We start from the raw sequence: 21,636 nt of genomic DNA, 5'->3' as shown, positions 1-21,636 counted from the left end.
TGACCTGAACATCGGGGAACTCTTGCTCCCCAGACTGAGAGCTGGAAAACCAGCATGGACTGATCCAGACCCCAGGAATATGGGTTTCAGTGAGGAAACCTTGGAAATCTACAGGACCATTTGTAGTAGTTCAGTATTTATCCCTAGCATAGGTGTGGACTTTGGGAGCCCATTCCACATAGAGAAACACTCCCTGAGCCAAGACACACGGGGGTGGGCCTAGGCCCTATCCCAAAGGATACGATAGACTCTGATGACACCCTATGGAAGGCCTCACCATCCAGGGGGAGCAGAAAGGATATGTGATAGGTAGGGTTTTAGTTGGGGGGAGGTGGTAGGGGAGGACAGGAGGGAGAAGGGAACTGGGATTGTCATGTAAAACAATCCTGTTTTTAATTCAAATAAAAAAAATCTGCAAAAGAAAAAAAAAGGAGCACTGGAGGACCTGGGTTTGATTCTCAGTATCTACATGGTGGTTCATAACCATCTGTAACTCCGGTTCCAGGGAATCCAATACCTTCTCTGGCCTCCTTGGGCACTAGGCATATAGTACACAGACATATTAATAGTCAGAATACTCATACAATAAACTTTTTAAAAGAATAAGAAATCATAAGGCACCATGCATAGCACATGACTCTAGGGCAATGGTCAGACAGCAGTGCTCTCAATTCAGGGTGACTGGACAGGACAGAGTCAAGCAGAATAATTCATATGGAAGGCACTAACAAACAGGACCTGTGTGTTTTCCTACATCCATATAAAGCAAACAAACATATAAAATATTACCAGTACAAATGCATGACCTTCTGGGTTTGTAAATTTATCTGTACAACAAGATCTCATTCATCCAAATGACATGATAATTATTTTATGTGTATGGGTATGTTCTGTCTGCTGGTATATCTGCTGTAGCAGAATGGTATGATACACATTTGTGTGTGTATGTATGCCAGCATTTTCTTGCCTGTGTGTACAGTTGAGAAGGCCAGAGACTGAAGTCAAGTGTCTTCTCTATCTCTTCCCACTGTACTTTTGAGACAGTCTGCCCCTGTACCTGGAGCTCACCAGTTTGGTTATACTGTGTGGCTGGATGTTACAAACGTGCTACCACACTCAGCTGCCACACTCCACAGGCACTGGAGGTTTGAACTCAGGCCCTCATGCCTGTAACCCACTTTACCCACTGAGACATCCCCCTAGCCCAAGTTACACTTTTGGAAAGACTTTTCTATGTAATTACTACCAGAAACATAACAGTCAATTGGAACCCTGCTGATTTACTCCACTGTCCGCTGAGATCATAAGTGAGAATGTTCATAGGAAAACTAGGTTATTATAGTAACTAATGTCTGAGATAAAACTCAAAACTAGGGGACTGTTAATGCAGAGATATACTATGGCTCTATTATATATTATGAGAAAAAGAGTTAATATTATGACAAAATCCCTAAACTCCAATCAAGTATTTGTAATTGCAAAATATAGCAAGTTAAGCTTATACATTTTTAGAAGATCATTAAGTGGCAGAGAAGTAATTTCCCATCCTCTCTGTCACTGTAAGAGAGCAGGTTTACTTCATTTGCTTACCAGCTGGGTAACAAGAACATACTCAGATGCAGGAAACGAGGCCAGGACACTATCTCCCCACAAGGCTTCTCCAGTCCCTCCAGGCGGCCTGTCTAGCTGCATAATCAAAGAAACTACTCTGAATAAGTGTAAGTAGATTTACCACTGGTGAGGGTTTATATCAATTGTCAACTTGACAGGATCACCTTGGAGACAGCGTCTGGGTGTCTGTGAGATTTCTACATTTACGGAAACGAACTCTCCCTAAATGGGAACAGCACCTTCTCCCAGGCTGAGGTCCTGGCCTGAATAAAAACGGAGCGTTGCTTTCTATCTCCTGAGTGTGGACGAAGGTGACCACATGTTCCCTGCCCCGAGGGACTGCACCCTCGACCTGTGAGCAAAATACCACCCCCCCACACACACACACACTCTTGGTCAGGCCTTTTGTGACAGTAATCAGAAAGAAACTAATACAAACACCAGGTATAAGTCCTCTTCTGCACAACTGTTATTTTGACTTCAACTTTTTTCCCTCACTTCTACACTAGATTTTTTTTTCCCCCTTTGGTTTTTCGAGACAGGGTTTCTCTGTGGCTTTGGAGGCTGTCCTGGAACTAGCTCTTGTAGTCCAGGCTGGTCTCGAACTCACAGAGATCCGCCTGCCTCTGCCTCCTGAGTGCTGGGATTAAAGGCGTGCGCCACCACCGCCCGGCTCTACACTAGATTTTGACATTTACCTCCGTTACCTCCTCAATTTTAATTTCTTACATTCATATTTTATCAGTCAAAACAAAATAGGATTAAAATCTTGATACTGCACTTAAAAACATCTAATAATACCTATTATGTCCAAATCTGACTCCTCAAAACTCCTCAGACAGATGAGTTTTTCAGGATCAAGAACTGTCCACCACCTCCTCCCATAAGCCCTAGCTCTGCTTCCCAGGGTATTCTAGTCCGGTAAGCACCTTTCCCACTACCAGTCCTAGCTCCTATAAGCAATTTCTAGCTTACTTGTCAGTATATCTACTTGTTCTACTTTATTTTGTGAAAGAAAAAGTAGTGCAAAATTTCTAGGATTCAAATTTTAATTAAATATGTATTTTTTAGATTTATTCATTTTATGTGTGTTTCGCTTGCACGTGTGTTCGAGCACCACGTGTGCTGGGTGCCAGAGGAGGTCAGAGGAAGGCATCAGATCACTTAGAATTGGAGTTGTGAACAGTTGTGAACCACCACGTAAGCGCTAGAACCACCACATGGGGCCTGGGAATGGAACCCCAGGCCTTCTGCAAAAGCAACAAATGCTCTTAACCAATCAGCCCCAAAAGTTAAATTTTATATAACAAGTTTCAAATTTAAATCTCCCAAAATAGCAGAAAGGGAAATTGATGCCCAGATAGGTTATTTGACTGGCTTAATGATCACATGATGGAAAAGCTAAGGATATAAATTGTTCTTTTGGTTTGTTTTTGTTTCCAAATCTAGTGTTCTTGCCACCACCCCTTGTTACCCCAGACTATCTTAAGGAAATAATACCATTATTGCTATTTTTTTCAATGGGTTTCATATATCCCAGATTCACTTTGATTTTACATAGCAAATGATGGCCTTGAATTTCTAATCTTCCTATCCCCACCTACTGAGTACTGGGACTGCAGGTGTGGGCCACCACACCTGGTTTATGCAGTGCTGGGGCTCTGCAGGCGAGGTAAAAGCAAGAGTATTCCACCAACTGAGCTACCTCATCAGCCTCAGGAAGGAATATTAGCAATTACATACCTCTAACAAATATTAATTCAATACCAAACTATATTTCTCTCTGTAAGGATTCAGGCATTATGCTGTCCCTGTCACCTGGCAGAATGCACTTGGGCAGTAATGTGGTCAGCCCAGGGTTCCATGGTTACATAGTCTGCACACAGGTGCAAAGACCCCTTAAAAGAAAGATACCCATACATGCTTACAGTCTCTTTTCCAGCTCTCTTCCCGCCCCCCACACCCACCCCTTCAGTTTCACTGTGGCAGACAGGACTTTTCCCATCTCCATCTTCTCTTCTGTCATCTGTCTCTTTAGCTCTGTTCTTTCCTTCCCCCCTTCCATCCCCTTTCTAATAAAAAGCTCTGTCTGCCTGGCATGTTTGTCCCTCCACCTTAGTCAACCTCACCCACCACAGAATCCATCAAGGTCCCCCACTTAAGGTCCCCTTCAAGCTTTATCATAACAGTTACACGTGTAGGGGCCAGAGAACAACCTCCACACTGCTCCTCAGGAGCTATTCACCTTCTTCGTCTTGAGAAGGGCTCTAACTGGCCTGGAACTTGCTGAGTAGGCTGGACTGGCTGCTGGTGAGTTCCAGAAATCACAACTTTTCTGTCTCTGCAGCACTGTGCCACTGAGCCCCGCTTTGTTTGGGTTTTTGTTGTTTTGTTTTTACATATGAGTTCTAGGGATTAAACTCAGGTCCACTGAAGGTAAGGCAAGCATTTTACTGAGTAACCACCCCCCAGCCCCTAAATTATATCTTTTAAATTATTTTCATTTCATTTATTTGTGTGTTTGTTTGGTGTATCTATGAGTGTGCATGTTTGTGTGTTCTGAGATACCACTTTCTAACTTGTCCCAGTGAGACAGTTTCAAGTGATGGCCAGTAAGTTCTAGGGGTCTACATGTGTCTACCTCATCCCACCAGTGGGGTGACACACATGGCCACTCCTGGCCTTTACTTGAGTGCTGGGGATCTGAACTCAGGTCTTCATACTTAAGTAGCAGACATTCTTATCCACCAAGATTTCTCAGGCCTATTTTTCTCTCTTCTTAAGAAATATTTTTTAATTTATTCATGTATGTCTCCTCCCACAAACCCTTGCCATGTGTGGGGTGTGTGAATGTATGCTATATGTGTGAGTGCCCTCAGAGTCCAGAAGAGAGCATCAGATCCCCAGGAGCTGGATGGCCAGGTGGTTGTGAGCCTGACATGGGTGCTGGGAATCAAACTTGGGTCCTCTCTAAGAGCAGAGAGCGTTCATAGTTGCTGAGCCATCTCTCCAGCTGGTAGTTACTCCTTTTACTTGAATATAATAGACTTACTTTTTAATATCAAAGTATTGAAGTATTTATTATTCATGTGACAAGGACAAACAAGGATAGGTCCCAAAGAAATACAAAACTATAGAAGCTAGTGTAATGAATGTATCAATCTTTCAACTTCACAGTTACCAATACAATCAATGTTTCATCTCTACTCCCAAACCCACTCCAATCCCAGATAATCTTGAAGTATATTCCAGAATGCATATAGTTTCACTGACAAATATTTAGTGTATATTGCTAAAAAGTATTTTTAATATCATTAAGCACTTGGAAGAACGAGGTAAAGTTACTTGAGCACAGGAGTTTGAGACTAACCTGGGCACATAGTAAGACTTTGTCTCAAAACAGAGGGAGAGATGGGGGGGTGTATTTTATCACACCTAAAATTCTCTAAAGTCAATCATCTTTTAAAGTTTAGGAATGTATTCAATGTATTTTGTTATCAAAATACATGTATGTATGTATCCTAAAGTATTCTGATGTCCCCAGGGAGTGAGGCTTTCTCAGTTATCAAGGGAAATACTCCAAAGCTGTTACCACTGAACTACAGAAACTCCTGGAGGGATAGATGAGGAATTCCACAATAGACAAGGAACCAGGTGGCTAAAACACGGCAGCCTAAGCATTTCCTACAGCAGAGGAAGCTACACTAGGCCACACCTAACACAACACATTCACATTCATGTGACCTGACACTGCACACACCTACATGCTACAGAATGCCATGTTAGAGCACTCATGTAGCCAGACATGTTCGGCGTCTTTTACTACAGATAGTTATGAATCCTCCTAGAGCAGCAATGTTCAACCCAGTCTGACCTGTCGAGGAAGAAGAAAACTAAGGTCTCCTACAGGCAGGGGTCCATTCCTTTCCTCCCCCGCTATACTCTTACACAGTGGCAGAGGTGTACCACTCTTCACAACGGTCAAAAGGCAGATAAACATGTTCCTGGTTCATCTGATGGTTACGTCCTACAAAGTTCAACAGGATGCATACCAAACAAATGCTAAGCAACTGGGCTTCCCTGAGGCACCAACAACCACAGAAATAAGGGAGAGGTAAAGAAGGAAAAACAGCCGGCCATGGTGGCACATGCCTTTAATCCCAGCACTCCGGAGGCAGAGGCAGATAGATCTTTGTGAAGTTCCAAGAAAGCTAGGGCTACAAAGAGAAACCCTGTCTTGAGACAAAAAAGAAAAGAAAAAAAGGGCAGAAAGTAGAGCATCTTACACTGTGGTCAGCTTGGCTGTGCCCCAGGCATCCAGGGGCCACCCTTGGCTGCACGGTTAGCTGTTTTCACTGAGTGAAAATTTAAGGCGATTCTAGGAAGGTAAGAGTGGGCAGTGCTGAGGGAGGACGCTGGGAACCTGGACCACTGCAGGCAGGAAAGATGCAGATACGGAGGTGCATCTATGAAACGCTCAGGAGTGGCAGCGCTTCTCAAAGGAAGGAAGCGGACTTTCAGGTCTGGGGAGATACGGCCTAGGGTTACGATGAGAGAACTGCACAGCAAATGCGGGGCCAAACTGAATGCCTTCCATTCCCCTTTATTTGAAAATACTCTTCCTTTTTTGAGGCAAGGTCTTACTCTGCAGTCTAAACTAGAACCCAGTAATGTAGCTCAGGCTGGCTGAACTCTGTAAAACTCCTGCTTCAATCCTGAGTGCTGAGATTACAGGTATGGGCAACCATGCCTCCAGCTTAAAAAAAAAAAAAAAATCATTTACTTATTGTGTATGTATGTGTGCACACACACTTGCATACATGTACCACTGCATGCCAGTGAGGCCAACTCTTGAGACTCAGTTCTTCCCTGACTTTCAGTGTATACCAGGGCATTAAACTCAGGGACACAGTTTATGCTTTAAGTGCATTTTCCAATGTGTGATTCTCACCAGCCTGAGGTTTCAAAATTTTTTAATAAAAATGGCCTTACTAGTTTGGGAAGGTAATGAGGTTAGAAAAGTGCATGCATGAGGACACGAGTTCTAGGTGGTCTTGTGGATGATGGGCATCCCCAAGCCTGGTGACCTGCACCCTATCCCAGAATCCACACTGTGGAAAGGGAAAACCAAGTCACACAAATCGTCTTCTGACTTCCAAATGTACACTATGGCATACACACCCCTGCCCCTACACACACACACACACACACACACACACACACACACACACACACACACACACACACACACACGATAGACAGATGATAGATAATTTTTTTTTAAACGAAAAGAGTTAGAGCGTAGAACCTACATTTAAACCCCCAGGTGTGGTGCCGTGCACTTGTAATCCCATGGCAGACATAGAGGGATCCCCAGGTCTGCTGATCGGGAAACCCCCTCTGGCAAGTTCCAGGCCAGTCAAAGATCCTGTCTTTAAAAAAGGTAGATGTCGCCTAAGGAATGACACTGAAGTTGTCCTCTGGCCTCCACATTCATGAAACATACATATATACATGTGTGCATATATGCACAACACACACACATACACAAGACAGAGGGGAGAGACAGACAGACAGAGAGACAGACAGAGAGAGAGACAGACAGAGAGAGAGACAGACAGAGAGGGAGGGAGAGAGGGAGGGAGGGAGGGAGGGAGGGAGGAGGAGGGAGGAGAGAGGGAGAGAGAGAGGACAGGAGGGAAAGAGAGAGGGAGAGAGAGAGGGAGGGAGGGAAGGAGAGAGAGCGAGCCTAACTTTATCTAACCTTGGCACCATGCCCTACCATGAACCATCTATGTCACAGTACAAATCTCCTATTAAACTCAGGTTAAGAAATGGAGGACTGGGAGTTGGTGGCGCATGCCTTTAATCCCAGCACTTGGGAGGCAAAGGCAGGCGGATCTCTGAGTTCGAGGCCAGCCTGGTCTCCAGAGCGAGTGCCTGGATAGGCTCCAAAGCTCCACAGAGAAACCCTGTCTGAAAAACCAAACATAGAGACAGACACCAATTCAAATTCTTCTCCTGACTATGAACTTGGGTGTTTCATCAACACATTCTGAGAAAGAACCGACTGTTATATAATCACCTGAGAAATTGTTTATGGTTGGACCAGAACTTCTAGAATAAATGTCAAATAATAGAAATACTCTTGCTTTGTTCCTATTCTATCAGACACATCATTAGTGTTGTACTACTAAACATCAAGCTGGCTGTTGATCTGTTGTGTTTAGAAAGTAGATACTTATTCCAACTTTATTTAACCTGTCTGTTTTGAAGACCACCACTTAGAAACTGTCACAACAGTTCATCTAATTATTACCCACAACAGTCTTAAAACAGATTCCATTTTATATTTACAATGCACAAGTTACAAAATATAAGCAGCTATTCACAAGTTCTCCCAAAGAATATTATAAATAAGAGTATATTTAGTCTCTACCACCACTGTTTCACAAAAGTATACAAAAATTTACCACCACCACAAAACTGCTTCCAGAATAGACTAAATTTAGTTGGTATATTTTGAGAATTTTGAAATTGAAATGGACAACAACTAAATACATGTCTAGACAGATGAAGAGGCACACGCTAAGAGCAGCAGTCTTACCTGTAGCGAACATGAAAAGAATGGTCTTCCCTCATGCTTATCAAATTTCCCTCCATCGAGTCATATTATAAGCTGAGAAAATGCGAAATTACTGTCTCCTTGCCAGTCCAGGTCTTTACAGTGCAGAGGAGTTTGCAGAAGAACACTGTCCAGTTAGTACAGTAATGAGTCGGTTAATACATCCTAAGCTCCTGCTTCTTCTTTATTAATAATGAAAGGAGGTCAATGTCAGACAGCTTAAAGGTGCAAATGTGTCCCAAATCCTTGCATCTCTGGCCCCTTCAGCAGCACTTCAGCAACATTTCTGTAAAAGGAATACAAGATGCTTTGCTGGAAGTCCTGTTTTCAAAGATTAACCTAAAGTCACTTGAGCTGCATATGCTCACACGGCTAATGCCATCGACTGCAGGTCAGGCCAGTCACTACGGACACAGCACACAGAGGGATGGCTGGACTGCCACCACAGAGACTGAAGCAAAGGTGTGACTCTAAGAGGTTTGCTGGATAACTACACTTCAATTTAACACTGGTTTGAAGTATAATCATCTCATGGAATTATTGCTGGCACTCATGAGAAAAGCAATGTATCAGATTAATACTTTAAAATCATGATACTTTGAGCTCTTAAAAACTATTAACAAACCAAGTGCAGATCCAACAACTAAATAAGTCAATTAAACTATAAAACTGTCTTTTCAAAGATGATACCACACTGGTAATTAAGTTATGTTTGCATTCATTTGCTCTGAGTATTTTTAATTTGTTGCATTAATACTGAACAGGCACAAAAAGAACTTAGGAAATACAGATATATGAGAAGGAATGAGAACAAAATATTTAATTAACACAACCCAGTATAAGACAACGTGCACCACCCCACACACACCCTGAGGCCCTCCTGGATACCCCAACTTCTCCGTTGCCTTCACTTCCTCTGTCAGATGATCTCTGAATGGACTCATCATTCTCTTGCTTATCTTAACAACTTTACCGCAAGTGTTTACCTTCAAGTGCACAGCCCTAAGAAAAACATCGTTTCACTTTCTATGGTTTTAATCAGCATTATGTCGCTGAGATGTACTAAACCATTGTTGCCCATAGCTATAATTTGCACATTTTTATCTCCATATCACACTCCATTATATAGCAAGCACTTTATTCAATCTGCTGTTGATGGACATTTGGATTGAAAACATTTTTATTCCTATTTTTGCTATTACTCAATGGACTGCCAAAAAGATTGGTACTGATAATCTGATGTACTTTGGGCAGCAGAGTAGATGTAGTTAGAAAAATAAACAATGAAGAGAAGAAAAAAATCCTACGGAGCAGTTGAGTGCAAGAGGGAACAAGACGGGAGGCTCTAACAGACCTAACAGGAGCACCAGAAGGGAAGGGTAGATACAATCTAAGGAACAAAGGCAGAGCAGTTTTCAGACTTAAAGGCACCAATCAGCAAACTGAAGCAGCGCAAGTCTGGACACAGAGATGGTCCACGCCCAGACACAGCAGAGAGATGAACACATCAGATGACACCATAACCTTTATGGCAAAAAATCAGGAAACAAATAAGCAAAGATATAAATGTAAAGTCCTGAATTTCAGCATTGTAAACAAACCTTTACACATGATAAAGTCCTGAATCTCAGTGTTGTAAGCAAGCCTTTACATGTGAAACTGCCCAACATTTTACTAGTTTGCAAAGTGAACAGCAGCCACCTGCCTTGAGCCCTATGGCAAGACTGTCTTCTATTTTGAGCAGTCTTCATTTCTACCCATTTGTCTTCATGCCACCATCTACAATAAAGCCCAATTCTTCAACCAAATAACATCCTGTAAGTGTCACCATTCAGCGCAGCTGGACTGTAGATAATGAACAAGCCTTGTTCTGTCATGGATGCTGGTAGAGCCGCAGAGCGGTAAGATTGGGGGGAGGGCAGCCTTGAGAGACCCGCAATGCTTCCTAGAGGAAATGAGCTTTTCACATAAACACCAGCCTGGCATGTAAGGAACATACAATACTGCTCTTCCTAGTCCTTCTCTCGCTCAATAAAGGAAGCAATAACTTAAGGATGAAAAGATAAGTTACAGCTATTAACCCAACAATCCTCTTCCTCTTGCCCTGCCCCCCTCAATTCCACTGTGTATCTTTCTCCCTTTTAAAAACATGACTGAAGGGAGTTAGCCTAGACATTCAGAACAATAGCTCTAAAGTGCATCCAGATTACACAACCAGCTAAAATGGGAACCAGACAGTCATCCATTATTCACTGTGAGTTTTTAGCCTGTCATTTATAAAATGAGGTAGAAGGAAAGGTATTAGGATTTGCCTAACTTGAAATTAAGCTGTATTTAAATATCTTTGTTGTCTATGAGACAGTAATAGAATTCCAACTTCTACTAGTAACTTAAAATGTTAGCTTCACACTTGTAAAAATCTAAGATGTTTTCATGTTTAACTAATCAGGCAAATGTATACAGATGAAATTGTAAAATACCTTACCTGATGAAAACTGCACATAAAAACCACATCAATTGATTCAATGACTGGTGAACTGATTTGTGGGTTTTGTTTTGTTTTAATCTTGGATTATTAGCCCAGGTTAGCCTTAGTTCCACACATAGCCAGGAAACTCCTGATCCCCCTGCCTCCAACTCCAAAGTCCTGAGAGTAAAGGTATATCCCACCACAAATAACTCCTAAGTAAATTTATTCCCCCCAAATTTTCTCTGCATTACATTCTCTGTAATACTTGGGTAGCATTTTATTCTCTCTTCTCTGTCAGCACAGGTCCTCAACATGCTACACAAGTGCTCTTGCATCTGACATCTGAAAACTACTTACCAAGCAAACAAGCAACTCTTAACTCATGATTTACTGCTCAAACAACTTTGGAACAAGGTTCCATGCTGCATAGTTAACAAATTCAGTGTGTATATGTACATCTATATATAGTAATACTAGTATGATGTATGTATTATATATACACATTTATAGCAATACTAGTTACATTCACAACAATTATTAAACTGTTCGTTAGAATAAGAGATTTTAATGACAAAAACCACAAATGGAAATGAGAGTTCTGAAAGAACAGTGAGAAATGACCAAGTTTCAATCTTGACTTCTAGTAAGACTACTAATAATTTGCAAGACCCATTTATCCCCCAAAGCATCTCCCAACAATGCTCCAAAAACCAAGGTCAGCAGCAGCAGCACTGGTTCTTGTGTCTGACCCTAAAGAAATAAAGAGAACATAATATTTTCCTCATATCCCAGAAACTGGCAGAAGCATACAGAAAGAAGTGGCGTATAACTCTGACTTCTTCACTTTCTAATCAAAGTCACATGAAAACTCCCCAGATACAGCTAGTGGACTTTAGGTATTGTTCACGGTATGCAACAAGTGTAGACTAGAGACCCTGCCCCAGGTTTACTCCACTGACAGGAAAGTTCACAGACTACACAAGGGGGGTGGGGAGCTGATGGAACATAGCTACATTTTCCACGTCTATGAATTGCCTAAACTATTTGCTCCTGACTCCGACTGAAATGACAGTGACTTTTAGTCTGCTTCTTTCATCCAAAGGACTACATAAGTGCAGCTGGAGAGGTGGCCCAGCCGTTACCAGCACTTGCTGCTATTGCAGAGAACCTAGGTTCCATTCTCAGAACCCTCAAGGCTCACAACCACCCACAACTCTGGTTCCAATATGTCCAATGCCTTCTTCTGGTTTCTGCAGGCACCACACATGCCTGCAGTGTACATACATGCATGCAGGCAAAACACTCATGTACATAAATCTAAACAAATAAAAACTAAAAGCAGATGTGCACGTATAGGCAACACTCATCAGATAACTTACTTTTCTTACCTCCACCTCAGATCATCTAAACACTATAAATCTTTTCCATCCTATTAATTTCCTCTAAGGTACAACATTCAAATTCCTTCAATCCATTTAGTTCTATTTCATGTCAAACACAGCAGCCTTTTAATCAATGTGAGCAGGAATACACAGAAGGATTAACCAAGAACAAACTCAAAATAAGGTCCTGCTATATTAGAAATTAGTACAGGATCTAGTGACGCATGCATGTCATGTGTAATTATAGAGGAAACACAGCAGGGTGCCAAAACAGCCACTTCTAGAATAAACTCTATTCTAGGTAAACTGGTCATTTTGAGTCTAATTATGTGTCTGTAAGTAGACATGAATCCAACTCCACTCCACCTTGGTGTTGAGGACTGAATCTTCAGCCTCAGGCAGGCTAAGTAAGTGCTCTACCCGTGAGCTACCTCCTTTGCTCCTCAAATCTATTATTTCTCTTCAAATTCTATTGCCAAATTAAGAGAACAAGTGTAGAAGTTGATTTGCACCACACACACACAACACACACACACACACACACACACACACACACACACAGAGAGAGAGAGAGAGAGAGAGAGAGAGAGAGAGAGAGAGCATGATTAAAAAGGAAATAAATCCTAAACTCTCTGGATTAAAAAACCATAACACAAAAGACCAGGATGTTAATATAGGCCAATACAAGAAGCATGTTCGCCACACGAAAGGCAAAAGACAGTACCCAAGTCCCAAAGGTAACACAGGTTTGAGTTTGTTGTGGTCAGTGCTCAAGTGAACAAAAGGCAAAACTTATTTTGAAATTAAAACACAGTGCTAATGTGAGAAACCAGTACCTGAAGTGAGGTAGTCGACTCCATGAAGCACCTAGAGGAAAATAAAAACAGTGCCCACTGAGGCAATCGAGGGGCAAAGGCCTAGTGTGAACTGCGCTGATGGGATTTCCAAGACTGCTGCAAGGTAACAGCGCTCAAGCGCCTGGCAGACTGGATTAAACTATACTGTGGAAGGAAGACACCAGACTGCTTACATACTGTATTAGACCTGCACCTCACAAAGTGCTATATTCAGCAATGTCAGCTAAAAATTAGCATCCCAAGCTCGGGATATAAAAATCTGAAAAATAGGTAAAGGTCTGGGAGGAAGAAAATGAGTGATAGGCGCTCCTGAATTTATTTATTTTCTGTATCATTACTATTATTACTAGGGGGAGGTGGAGAGAGAATGAGAGAGGGGTGTGTGTGTGTGAGAGAGACACACATGTGATCAGAGTATAACTCTCAGGAGTTGGTTCTCCTTCCACCAGGAGACCAAACTCAAGTGCTTCCACATATTAAGGCATCTCAACAGCCCTGAACTTTCATACATCTTTAAAGCTAAAGACTGTCAAAGAATTCTCAATCTTTTTTCTTTTTGAAATCTAAATATTAATAAAGTCAATATCAAATTTTTAAAAATTACACCAGGAGTAAAAACCAAAAACCAAAAACCAAAAAACCAAGGCAATACACAGAAGTCCTGATCCTTCATCCAACATACTCAGTAAGCTAGTAATGTAATCAAATATTCATAACACTCAAGATATCTATCTGTAGTTGGTTGCTTTTACCCTTTGGTTTTGGGGGGCCTGCCACCCAGCTCCCAAATAAATACATGGAGACTTATTCTGACTTATGAATGCCTGATCTTAGCTTGGCTTGCTTCTAGTCAGCTTTTCTGTTTTTTAAGACTTATTTATTATGTATACAGTTTTTTGTCTGCATGTATGCCTGCATGCCAGAAGAGGGCACCAGATCTCATCATAGATGACTTGAAGCCACCATGTGGTTGCTGGGAATTGAACTCTGGAAGAACAACCAATGCTCTTACCCTCTGAGCCATCTCTCCAGCTCTAGCCAGCTTTTCTTAACTTAAATATCCCCATCTACCTTTTGTCTCTGGGTTTTTACCTTTCTCTATCTCTGTATGTCTTTTCTTTCCTTCTTATTCCATGTTTGGCTATGTGGCTGTCCCCTTCTTTCCTCACTCCATCTTCTCTTCCCAGATTTCTCTTCCTCTTTTTGCTCTCTGCCTGTCAGCCCCGCCTATCCCTCTCCTGCCTTGCCATTGGCCAATCGGTTCTTTATTAGATCAATCAGGTGTTTTAGACAGGCAAAGTAACACAGCTTCACAGAATTAAACAAATGTAACATAAAGGAATGCAACACATCAGCCTGGCATTGGTGGCACATGCCTTTAATCCCAGCACTCAGGAGGCAGAGGCAGGCAGATATCTGTAAGTTCGAGACCAGCCTGGTCTACAAGAGCTAATTCCAGGACAGCCTCCAAAGCTACAAGGGAAACCCTGTCTTGATAAAAACCAACCAACCAACCAACCAACAAACCAAACAAACAAAACACCCCAAAATTACAAAAAATCTACCAAGCCTATGCTGCAAAACTGGGTTCACTAGAGATTACGCTGTGAAAACTGTTGCTGACAAAGTTCTCTTTAAACAATACACACTCCTGAAGTGTGTACTCCAATTAAGATTAAGTCTTAGTATACTGTCATCATTAAGTTTGCAAGCGTTTAGATCAAATTAGTTTAGAAACCCAAATGCAATAAATAGCATCACAGTCAGCAAACACAATTATAAAGGACCTGATGTCCACTTCTGACTTCCATGGGCTCCTACACAAATGTGGTATACAAACATATACTCAAGCACATGCATGTGCACGGGTGCATGAGATAAACATTTAAAAAAACAAAACAAAACTTGAGAGCCGAGAGGTTAAAACACTTGTCTAGTACACCATATACAGCTCTAGGTTTGATCCCCAAGAGGACAATATAAATAAGAACTTTAAGTTGTTTGTGATTATCAACCAACCAGCTAAATGAATAGGATAATTTTTAAACAACAGTTAAGGCAAGAGTTAGAGATTCCAAATGAACCTGAAGTGATTCCAAATGGACACACCAGACAGAAGAATATCTGAAATTAATTCATTTAATCTTACCCAAAAGGCCTAAAAGTGATCTGGAATCAATTCAAATGCATCTAAAATTAATTCATATGGGTCATAATGAAGAATACAAGAAAGTAAAATCACAATCCCAAACTATTTTCAATGATTTATTTCATCATTATATTTATGCATGTACGAAGGCATCCTCAGAGCCAGAAGGCGGCATTGGATCCCCTGGCATTGGATACAGATGGCTGTGAAGCAGCCAGTGTGGGTGCTGGGAAGTGAACTCCTGTCCTCTGGTAGAAGAGAGAGCAAACACTCTTAACTGCCAAGCCACCTCTCTAGACTCCTCAAACAATTTTTATTCTTGGATAGCCCAAGGGTCCTAGAACCACTCCTCTTTGATACTAAGGGATAACTGTATAACCTTCCTTTCGTGGTTGGACAAACATTTATATTTTTTTCCATTATATAAAGTTAGAGGGAATCTAGCTGCCCCGATTGCCAAAACCTCTTAGTAAAAGGCATACATGAAACTTCAAAGTAAAGGAACACTGAAACATCTGGAATCTAACAGAAAGGGATCTGAGTATGTCAGGTCTTCACTCCAGCATTTCTGAGTGGGAAAGAGGCGTGTGCAGGAGTCTACTTCCCCACACACTGCAACATGTGTAGTCAACAGTTTTCCAGTCTCTCTACATTGGCTATAATTACCCAATGACACTTTTAGTATCTTAGGGTTTAGCAGCACGCAAGTCAGAAAGAAGTTAAAGACTGATCGGGGTAACAAGCTACACTTTTTTGTATTACACATGGAATCAGCCTGGCTTGCTGGGCAAACCCCCACGACCCTCCTTGGCTCTGCTCCTCAGTGTGGAATTACAGACACACAGCACACAGCCCTGTTTTTTTGTTGTTTTTTGTTGTTGTTGTGTGTGTGTGTGGGGGGGGGGTTGAGTCAGCATTTTTTTTGTCACCCAGGCTAGTGTTGAACTAGCTATGTAGTCAGGAAGACCTTGAACCCTGATCTTCCCTCCTATGTCAATATGACTGGAGTACAGGTATGTGTCACCAGGATTTGTTTCCAACAAAGTCACTCCAGGCAAAGAGCTCCCATGGGAGGTTTATTGGGGGAGGTGCAGAGGTGGCCTCTGAGGGAGGGAGGGGAGAGAGGGAGGAGGGAGAGGAAAGGAGAAGAGAGGGGGAGAGAGAGATGAAGAGAAGGGGAGAGAGGGAGGGAGAAAGGAAAAGGGAGGAGAGAAAGGGGGAGCAGAGGGAAAGAGAGAGTGCTCACACAAGTGCACTCTACCTAGCAGCTGTAGTAGCTATACTTAGGGGTTGTAGTAGTTACAATGTCACATATTGGCTGCTTCTGCTGATACGTCCTGCTAGGTCCCTAAGAGCAGGCCAGTGTAAATGCCTGAATGCCAACACTACTGACATTTAAAATTACAAATGTGTCCAGTGGAGAAACATCTGGCTGGCATTCATGATAAACTGTGTTTGATTCCTAGCACTGATCGTGGGGCCGAAGACTATTAAATGTGTTCAAATAAAAGAAAAATAAAAGAAAAAGGCTTTACACTAAATACGTTCATGACAGTAAAACTAATACTTCCCCATTAGTTGGTTTTATTTCTCATCATATTGAACTTCAGAATTAACTCCATCAGTAAAATTAACAAGCTTTCAAACAATTGGGGTTTGTTTGTTTGTTTGTTTGTTTGTTTTGAGACAGGGTCTATGTAGCTCTGGCTGTCCTGGAACTTGCTATGTAGATGAAGCTGGCCTTGAACTCATGGAGATCTACCTATCTCTGACTCTTAAGTGCTAGAATAAAGGAAGTGCACTTTCAAGCATTTTCAAGGAATTGTAATGGCTTGAACAAAAAATGATTAATACTTAAATTGGCCATATTAATGTAAAAAATCAGCTGTAGAAAATGCGTTAACTTTTTTAAAGAAACGGTGGGAGTGGGCTTGTGAACTGGTAAAAGGCATGCATTCAAAAGCACCTTGCTGAAATGGGCCCTGGACCTTAATAGGTTTATTTACAGAGCACCAGCAGAAAGTTCTAGAACTTTTTAAAGACATCCTAAACTTTAATTAAACACAATAATATATTGAGATCACAGGAAAGTCTGCAATACAAAAATACTACAAGTACAAACTAAGTCCAATTCTAAAAAGAAAAAAAATCCATATATAATGTGTCATTACCTTTGCCTATCTGTAGTCTTTTTTGTTAGTAAATAAAGATGTGTTTAAATTTTACCTTTTCAGAGACCACACAAATTATTGGGCAAACACATAATTAAGAGTTCAAAGAGATAAATGCAAAACATTTGCATGACTATTACTGTTACAGAAAAAGGGAACAACAAATAGTTAACAATGAAAAGCATGCAATTCTGAGAAAAACTAGTTACCAAGCCACTTGGAAACAGGACACGTTACCATTTATTACCACAGTAATTCATCTGTGACTTTTCCTTTTAGTTTCAATTATCTACAGTCAGTGGCAGTCCAAAACTATTAAGTGCCAAATTCCAGACAGCAAATAATTCATAAGACTTTACTTATGAACCATTCTGAGTAGCAAGATGAAATTCCCTAGTTCTACCAAGAAAGTGAATCATCACTTTGTCCTGTGTATCCATGTTGTATATGCTACCTGCCCTGTAGTCATTTACCAGTAACTCTCTTGATCAGGAAATTCACAGTATGATAGTATCTCGTTCAAGTAATCTTTATTTTACTTATTAATGGTTTCAAAGCACAGGAGTAGAGATGCTGACAATTTCATTACAGTATATTGCTATCACTGATCTATTTTATTATTAGCTATTGTTATTCTATCTAATTTACAAATTAACTATTACATGTATTCCACATATGTTTATACAGGAAAAGACTGGTTAGGTGCTACTCAAGGTTTCAAGAAGGGGGTCTTAAAAGTATCCCTGGTGGATAAAATAGACTACTGTGCCAATGTTGGTCAATCGCCAACTTTAATCAGAAAGTACATGCTCACGACAATTTAAAAACTCAGTGAGACTGTAAAGAACTGGTTCTTCCTCGGTAAACAGCACTATATCAGTTCTCTTGCAAAGGCATCATCAACTTCAAATATATTCTAAAGCAAAAATGAATCCTAAATGCAAAACGTTACATCCAACAAAAGACCCTAGAAAGTTTAAGTTTAGAATTTTCATAGGAAACTATATATAAAATGTGACCTTATATATAAAGCAAGTTGTTAATAATCTTCTATGGAAGGAAACATTTCTATTCGTTTTTAATTTTATGAGGTTATATGAGAAGAATTCTAATTAAAGGACAAAAAAAAAAAAAAAAAAAGCCCTCTGTGAAAGCAAGGAAATTTGTGCTGCAGGCACTCAAGGATGGTAGAACTTATTAGGCAAACAGAAGCAAGGCATTCTATTTAAGGGAACCTACTCAAGCAAAGCAAAGAGGTGGGGTGTTCAGCCTGCTCCGGGGTGAGCACACTGTCAGGAGTGGGATTCTCAGAAGGTAGACAGGACCAAATTGTGAGACTTCACTATCCAGCTGAGACACGTATTTGGCGGTGTGTATTTCTGCAATGGGGACCCTCGTAGAGTTTTTGTTTTTCAACAAAGAAAGAACAAAATTGGATGTTAGGGAGAGAAACTGGCACCATCATATGAGGCAGGATGAGGAGAAGGAGGAGAAAAATACTGTGAAAACTCAGAAGCCTTTCTGGTCATCTCAGAACACCAAGTACATTACTCTGCACATAACAGATGTCCGACCATCTTCCTTGGATTTCTTGCCTGAGAAGACAAAAACTATGTATGAGACAGCAAAGAATTCACTAATGCTGAGGTAGGGGGTGCAGCTTTGTACAAGTGGAAGCATGTGAGGACAAAACTGGGGTTCATCCCCCCAGCACATGTGAGGGTGAGATCCGGGGTTCAACGCCCAGCACTTCAAAAGACAAAGAATTCTGGCAATAATGCAAAAACAAGGGTTTAACACATTTCTGTTTTACAGTGAAGACTATATTTATATTCATGGGGAGAAGTCAAGAAAATTTTACTCATGTTTTTAGAAAGGTTAAAAGTGATGGGAAGTGTTACTTGATTTAGAAGGCCATTGCCAGTCCATAGTTAGAAAGGTAGAAATATTACTTCACACTCCACAACAAAACACTGAACCTATTGGCGGTTTTAATTAGAGTAAGGTGTCACTAATGGGATAGACATGTGGGATTTAAATGCACAACACACAGCTGGCGCGGAGACTGGGCAATAGTTTCAATCCCACCAGTAACTTATTAATCACACAATCTTAAAAAAATGCCCACAGTTAGTGGTTTTTTGTTTTTTGTTTTTTTGTATATCTTGGAATATTTTATGGATAACAAAAGGCAAAAACTGGGGATGTGGTTCAGTTTTTGCTTAGCATACACCTGCTCTGGACTTGACTCTAAGCGTGTGTGTTGGTGGCAGGGGGTGGGGTGGGGGATGGGGTTGGTGGCAGGGGGGGTGGGAATGGGGGTGGGGTTGAAACTGTAATCACAGCACAGGGAAAGGTGGAGGCAGGAGGATCAAAGAGTCAAGACCAAATTGGGCTACCTGTGACCCTGTCTCAAAACAACAATGAAAGAGAGAAGAAAAAAAGAAAAAGAAAAAGAAAGCCATTTTACTCCAGGTGTAATTTGTGCACAGCTGTAACTCCAGCTACTGGGGAAGCTGAGACAGGAGGATTCCAAATTGCAAGTCAGCCTTGGAAACCTAGCAATTATGTCTTGAATAAATAAATAAGCTGGGATGTATCTCAGCGATAGAACTCTTGTCCCGTGTTCACATGGGTCAGGGTTCAAACTCAAGCACAGATGCCGTGGAGTGTGGGAGCCACGTTAAAAACTACTATGTTCCAGTAATTAGCCTAGTATAAAATCTCAGATTTACATTAAAACTTATTTGTAATGTTGTATGTCTTAGTGAAAATTAAGTTAAACTACATTTCTGTGGGACATGCTTCCTCAATATCCTACATTTTCTGAGTCCATAGCCAGCCCAACCCTTGAATTTTAAGTTCGAAATAGCTTGCAAGAGGTACCTATGAATGTCTGGAAAAGAACAGCCAGGCATCCCGACGCCCCCACCCTCCTCACGACAGCGATCTTTGCTTTCGTACTTGTGGATAAAGAGCCGGTGCTCCAGCATGTAGAAACCCCACGCAAAACTGCTCTTTATCAGAAGCAATCACGACGGTTACACTAACATGCAGGGAAGTTTTCTATGTAACCTTCCAAAGAAGCAGCCCGAAAATTCATGTCCATTTGGTGACAGGCACTTCCAACACAAACCACACAGCACTCCAATCAATACGAGCCGCCGAAAGTCAAGAACGTACTTCTTCTAGTTCGGTTAAATTATGCATTGAGGCAAATAAACTTTCCATCCTTACTGGTTTCAAAAGAATTCAAATGATACTAGTTAACATTACCTAATTGTTTACCATGAAAACACAAGGAAATTGGGTTTTCCACTTTCCATTTTAAGTTTACAGGTTTCGGGGAAAGGTCTCAACATTTTACGCCCGCTTTTAAAACTGTTTGCAACCATCTATCAATTTCACCTGCCAATAGAAACCGACAGGTCTGAGTTCCAAAAGTTCATGAGTTTAATTAAAAGTTCTGGCTTGGAGACCAGGGACGGCGACGAGCCTCGGATTCGATGCCGCCGGGATAGGGCTTTGTACCTACTTTCTATTACGCTCGGAAAACGCGTGAAGTCGCTGCACCCCAGCAAATGTTTGCAGGATTTGCAGAACTCCAGCTCCCCAGCCTCCCCTCATTTAGAGGAAAACAGCCGAGCGCTGGTGCTCACGGTGCGGGTGCGAAGCCCCAGAGGAGCCCAGAGATCCCAGCGTCACCCGAGCCCGTGGAGCTCAGGTGGCCCGAGACCCTCCCCCCATCCCCCTCTAGGTCGCCCCCTCAGGCTCCGCTCACCTCCCTCCGGCCAGCGGCTCCTGGGAACGCGACGGCGCTGCAGGGGTGAGTGCCTCCGGCCGCAGACTGGAGACCACGGCGCTCCCCGCAGGCCGGTCCCCGCCGCGACGCCGAGCCTCGCAGGGGCACCGCGGGAGGCCGGCGCGCGCCCCCAGCGCCCGCCCCCGGCTGGTCACGTGGGCCAGAGCTTCGGACTCCCCCGCTGGCCTCTCGGTGTCCCACCGCCAGCCGGGATCCCTCAGCGCCTGTGCTCCTCTGCGCCTGCGTCCAGCTCCAGGCTCTCCCATTCAAACCGACAACGCCCCGCGTCTTTTGGACCGGCCAATGGCGACGTCGGGGGCGGGGCTAGGCGGCTGGAGGGCGGGGCTAAGTAGCCCAGTTTCCCTCCTCCGAAGGACCTGCGAGCTCGCCTCCGAGGCTGTGAGTTTGGTCCTCCTTTGCTTCCCTCCGATCCTCGGCCACCAACTAGAAGCTTATTGTTTTCGAATTTCTCCTTCAGACGCCGAAAAGTGGAACAATAAACATCAGAGTTCAGGCCGGGTCCAGTTCAGGCTTTGAACGCCGGAGCCCCAATCCAGTGCCTCTTTCCC

At 42.2% G+C, this 21,636-nt stretch overlaps 1 protein-coding gene across 4 annotated transcripts in view; it reads right to left on the bottom strand.

Annotated features, from left to right (window-relative positions):
* Nucleotides 1-21,348, bottom strand: part of Gpsm2 (G protein signaling modulator 2) — a 42,479-nt gene extending 21,131 nt beyond the window's left edge. For 2 of the 4 annotated variants that reach the window (XM_027395522.2, XM_027395523.2), the window contains exons 1-2: nt 21,047-21,186; nt 8,219-8,522 (exon numbers count right to left, since the gene is read on the bottom strand). Coding sequence is in view for 2 of the 4 variants with exons in the window: in XM_027395523.2 (XP_027251324.1) it covers nt 8,219-8,274 (56 nt within the window). In the remaining 2 variants the exon portion in view is untranslated. Of the gene's footprint in view, nt 1-1,590; nt 1,687-8,218; nt 8,523-21,046 lie in introns of all 4 variants that reach the window. The other 2 variants (XM_027395525.2, XM_027395520.1) reach the window with 2 other exon arrangements.
* Nucleotides 21,349-21,636: the final 288 nt, after the last annotated feature.

This window comes from Cricetulus griseus (genome assembly GCF_003668045.3).
Source record: "Cricetulus griseus strain 17A/GY chromosome 1 unlocalized genomic scaffold, alternate assembly CriGri-PICRH-1.0 chr1_0, whole genome shotgun sequence".
In the NCBI taxonomy this organism is placed as follows: Eukaryota; Metazoa; Chordata; class Mammalia; order Rodentia; family Cricetidae; genus Cricetulus; species Cricetulus griseus.
This window is presented reverse-complemented; position numbering and strand designations above follow the sequence as displayed.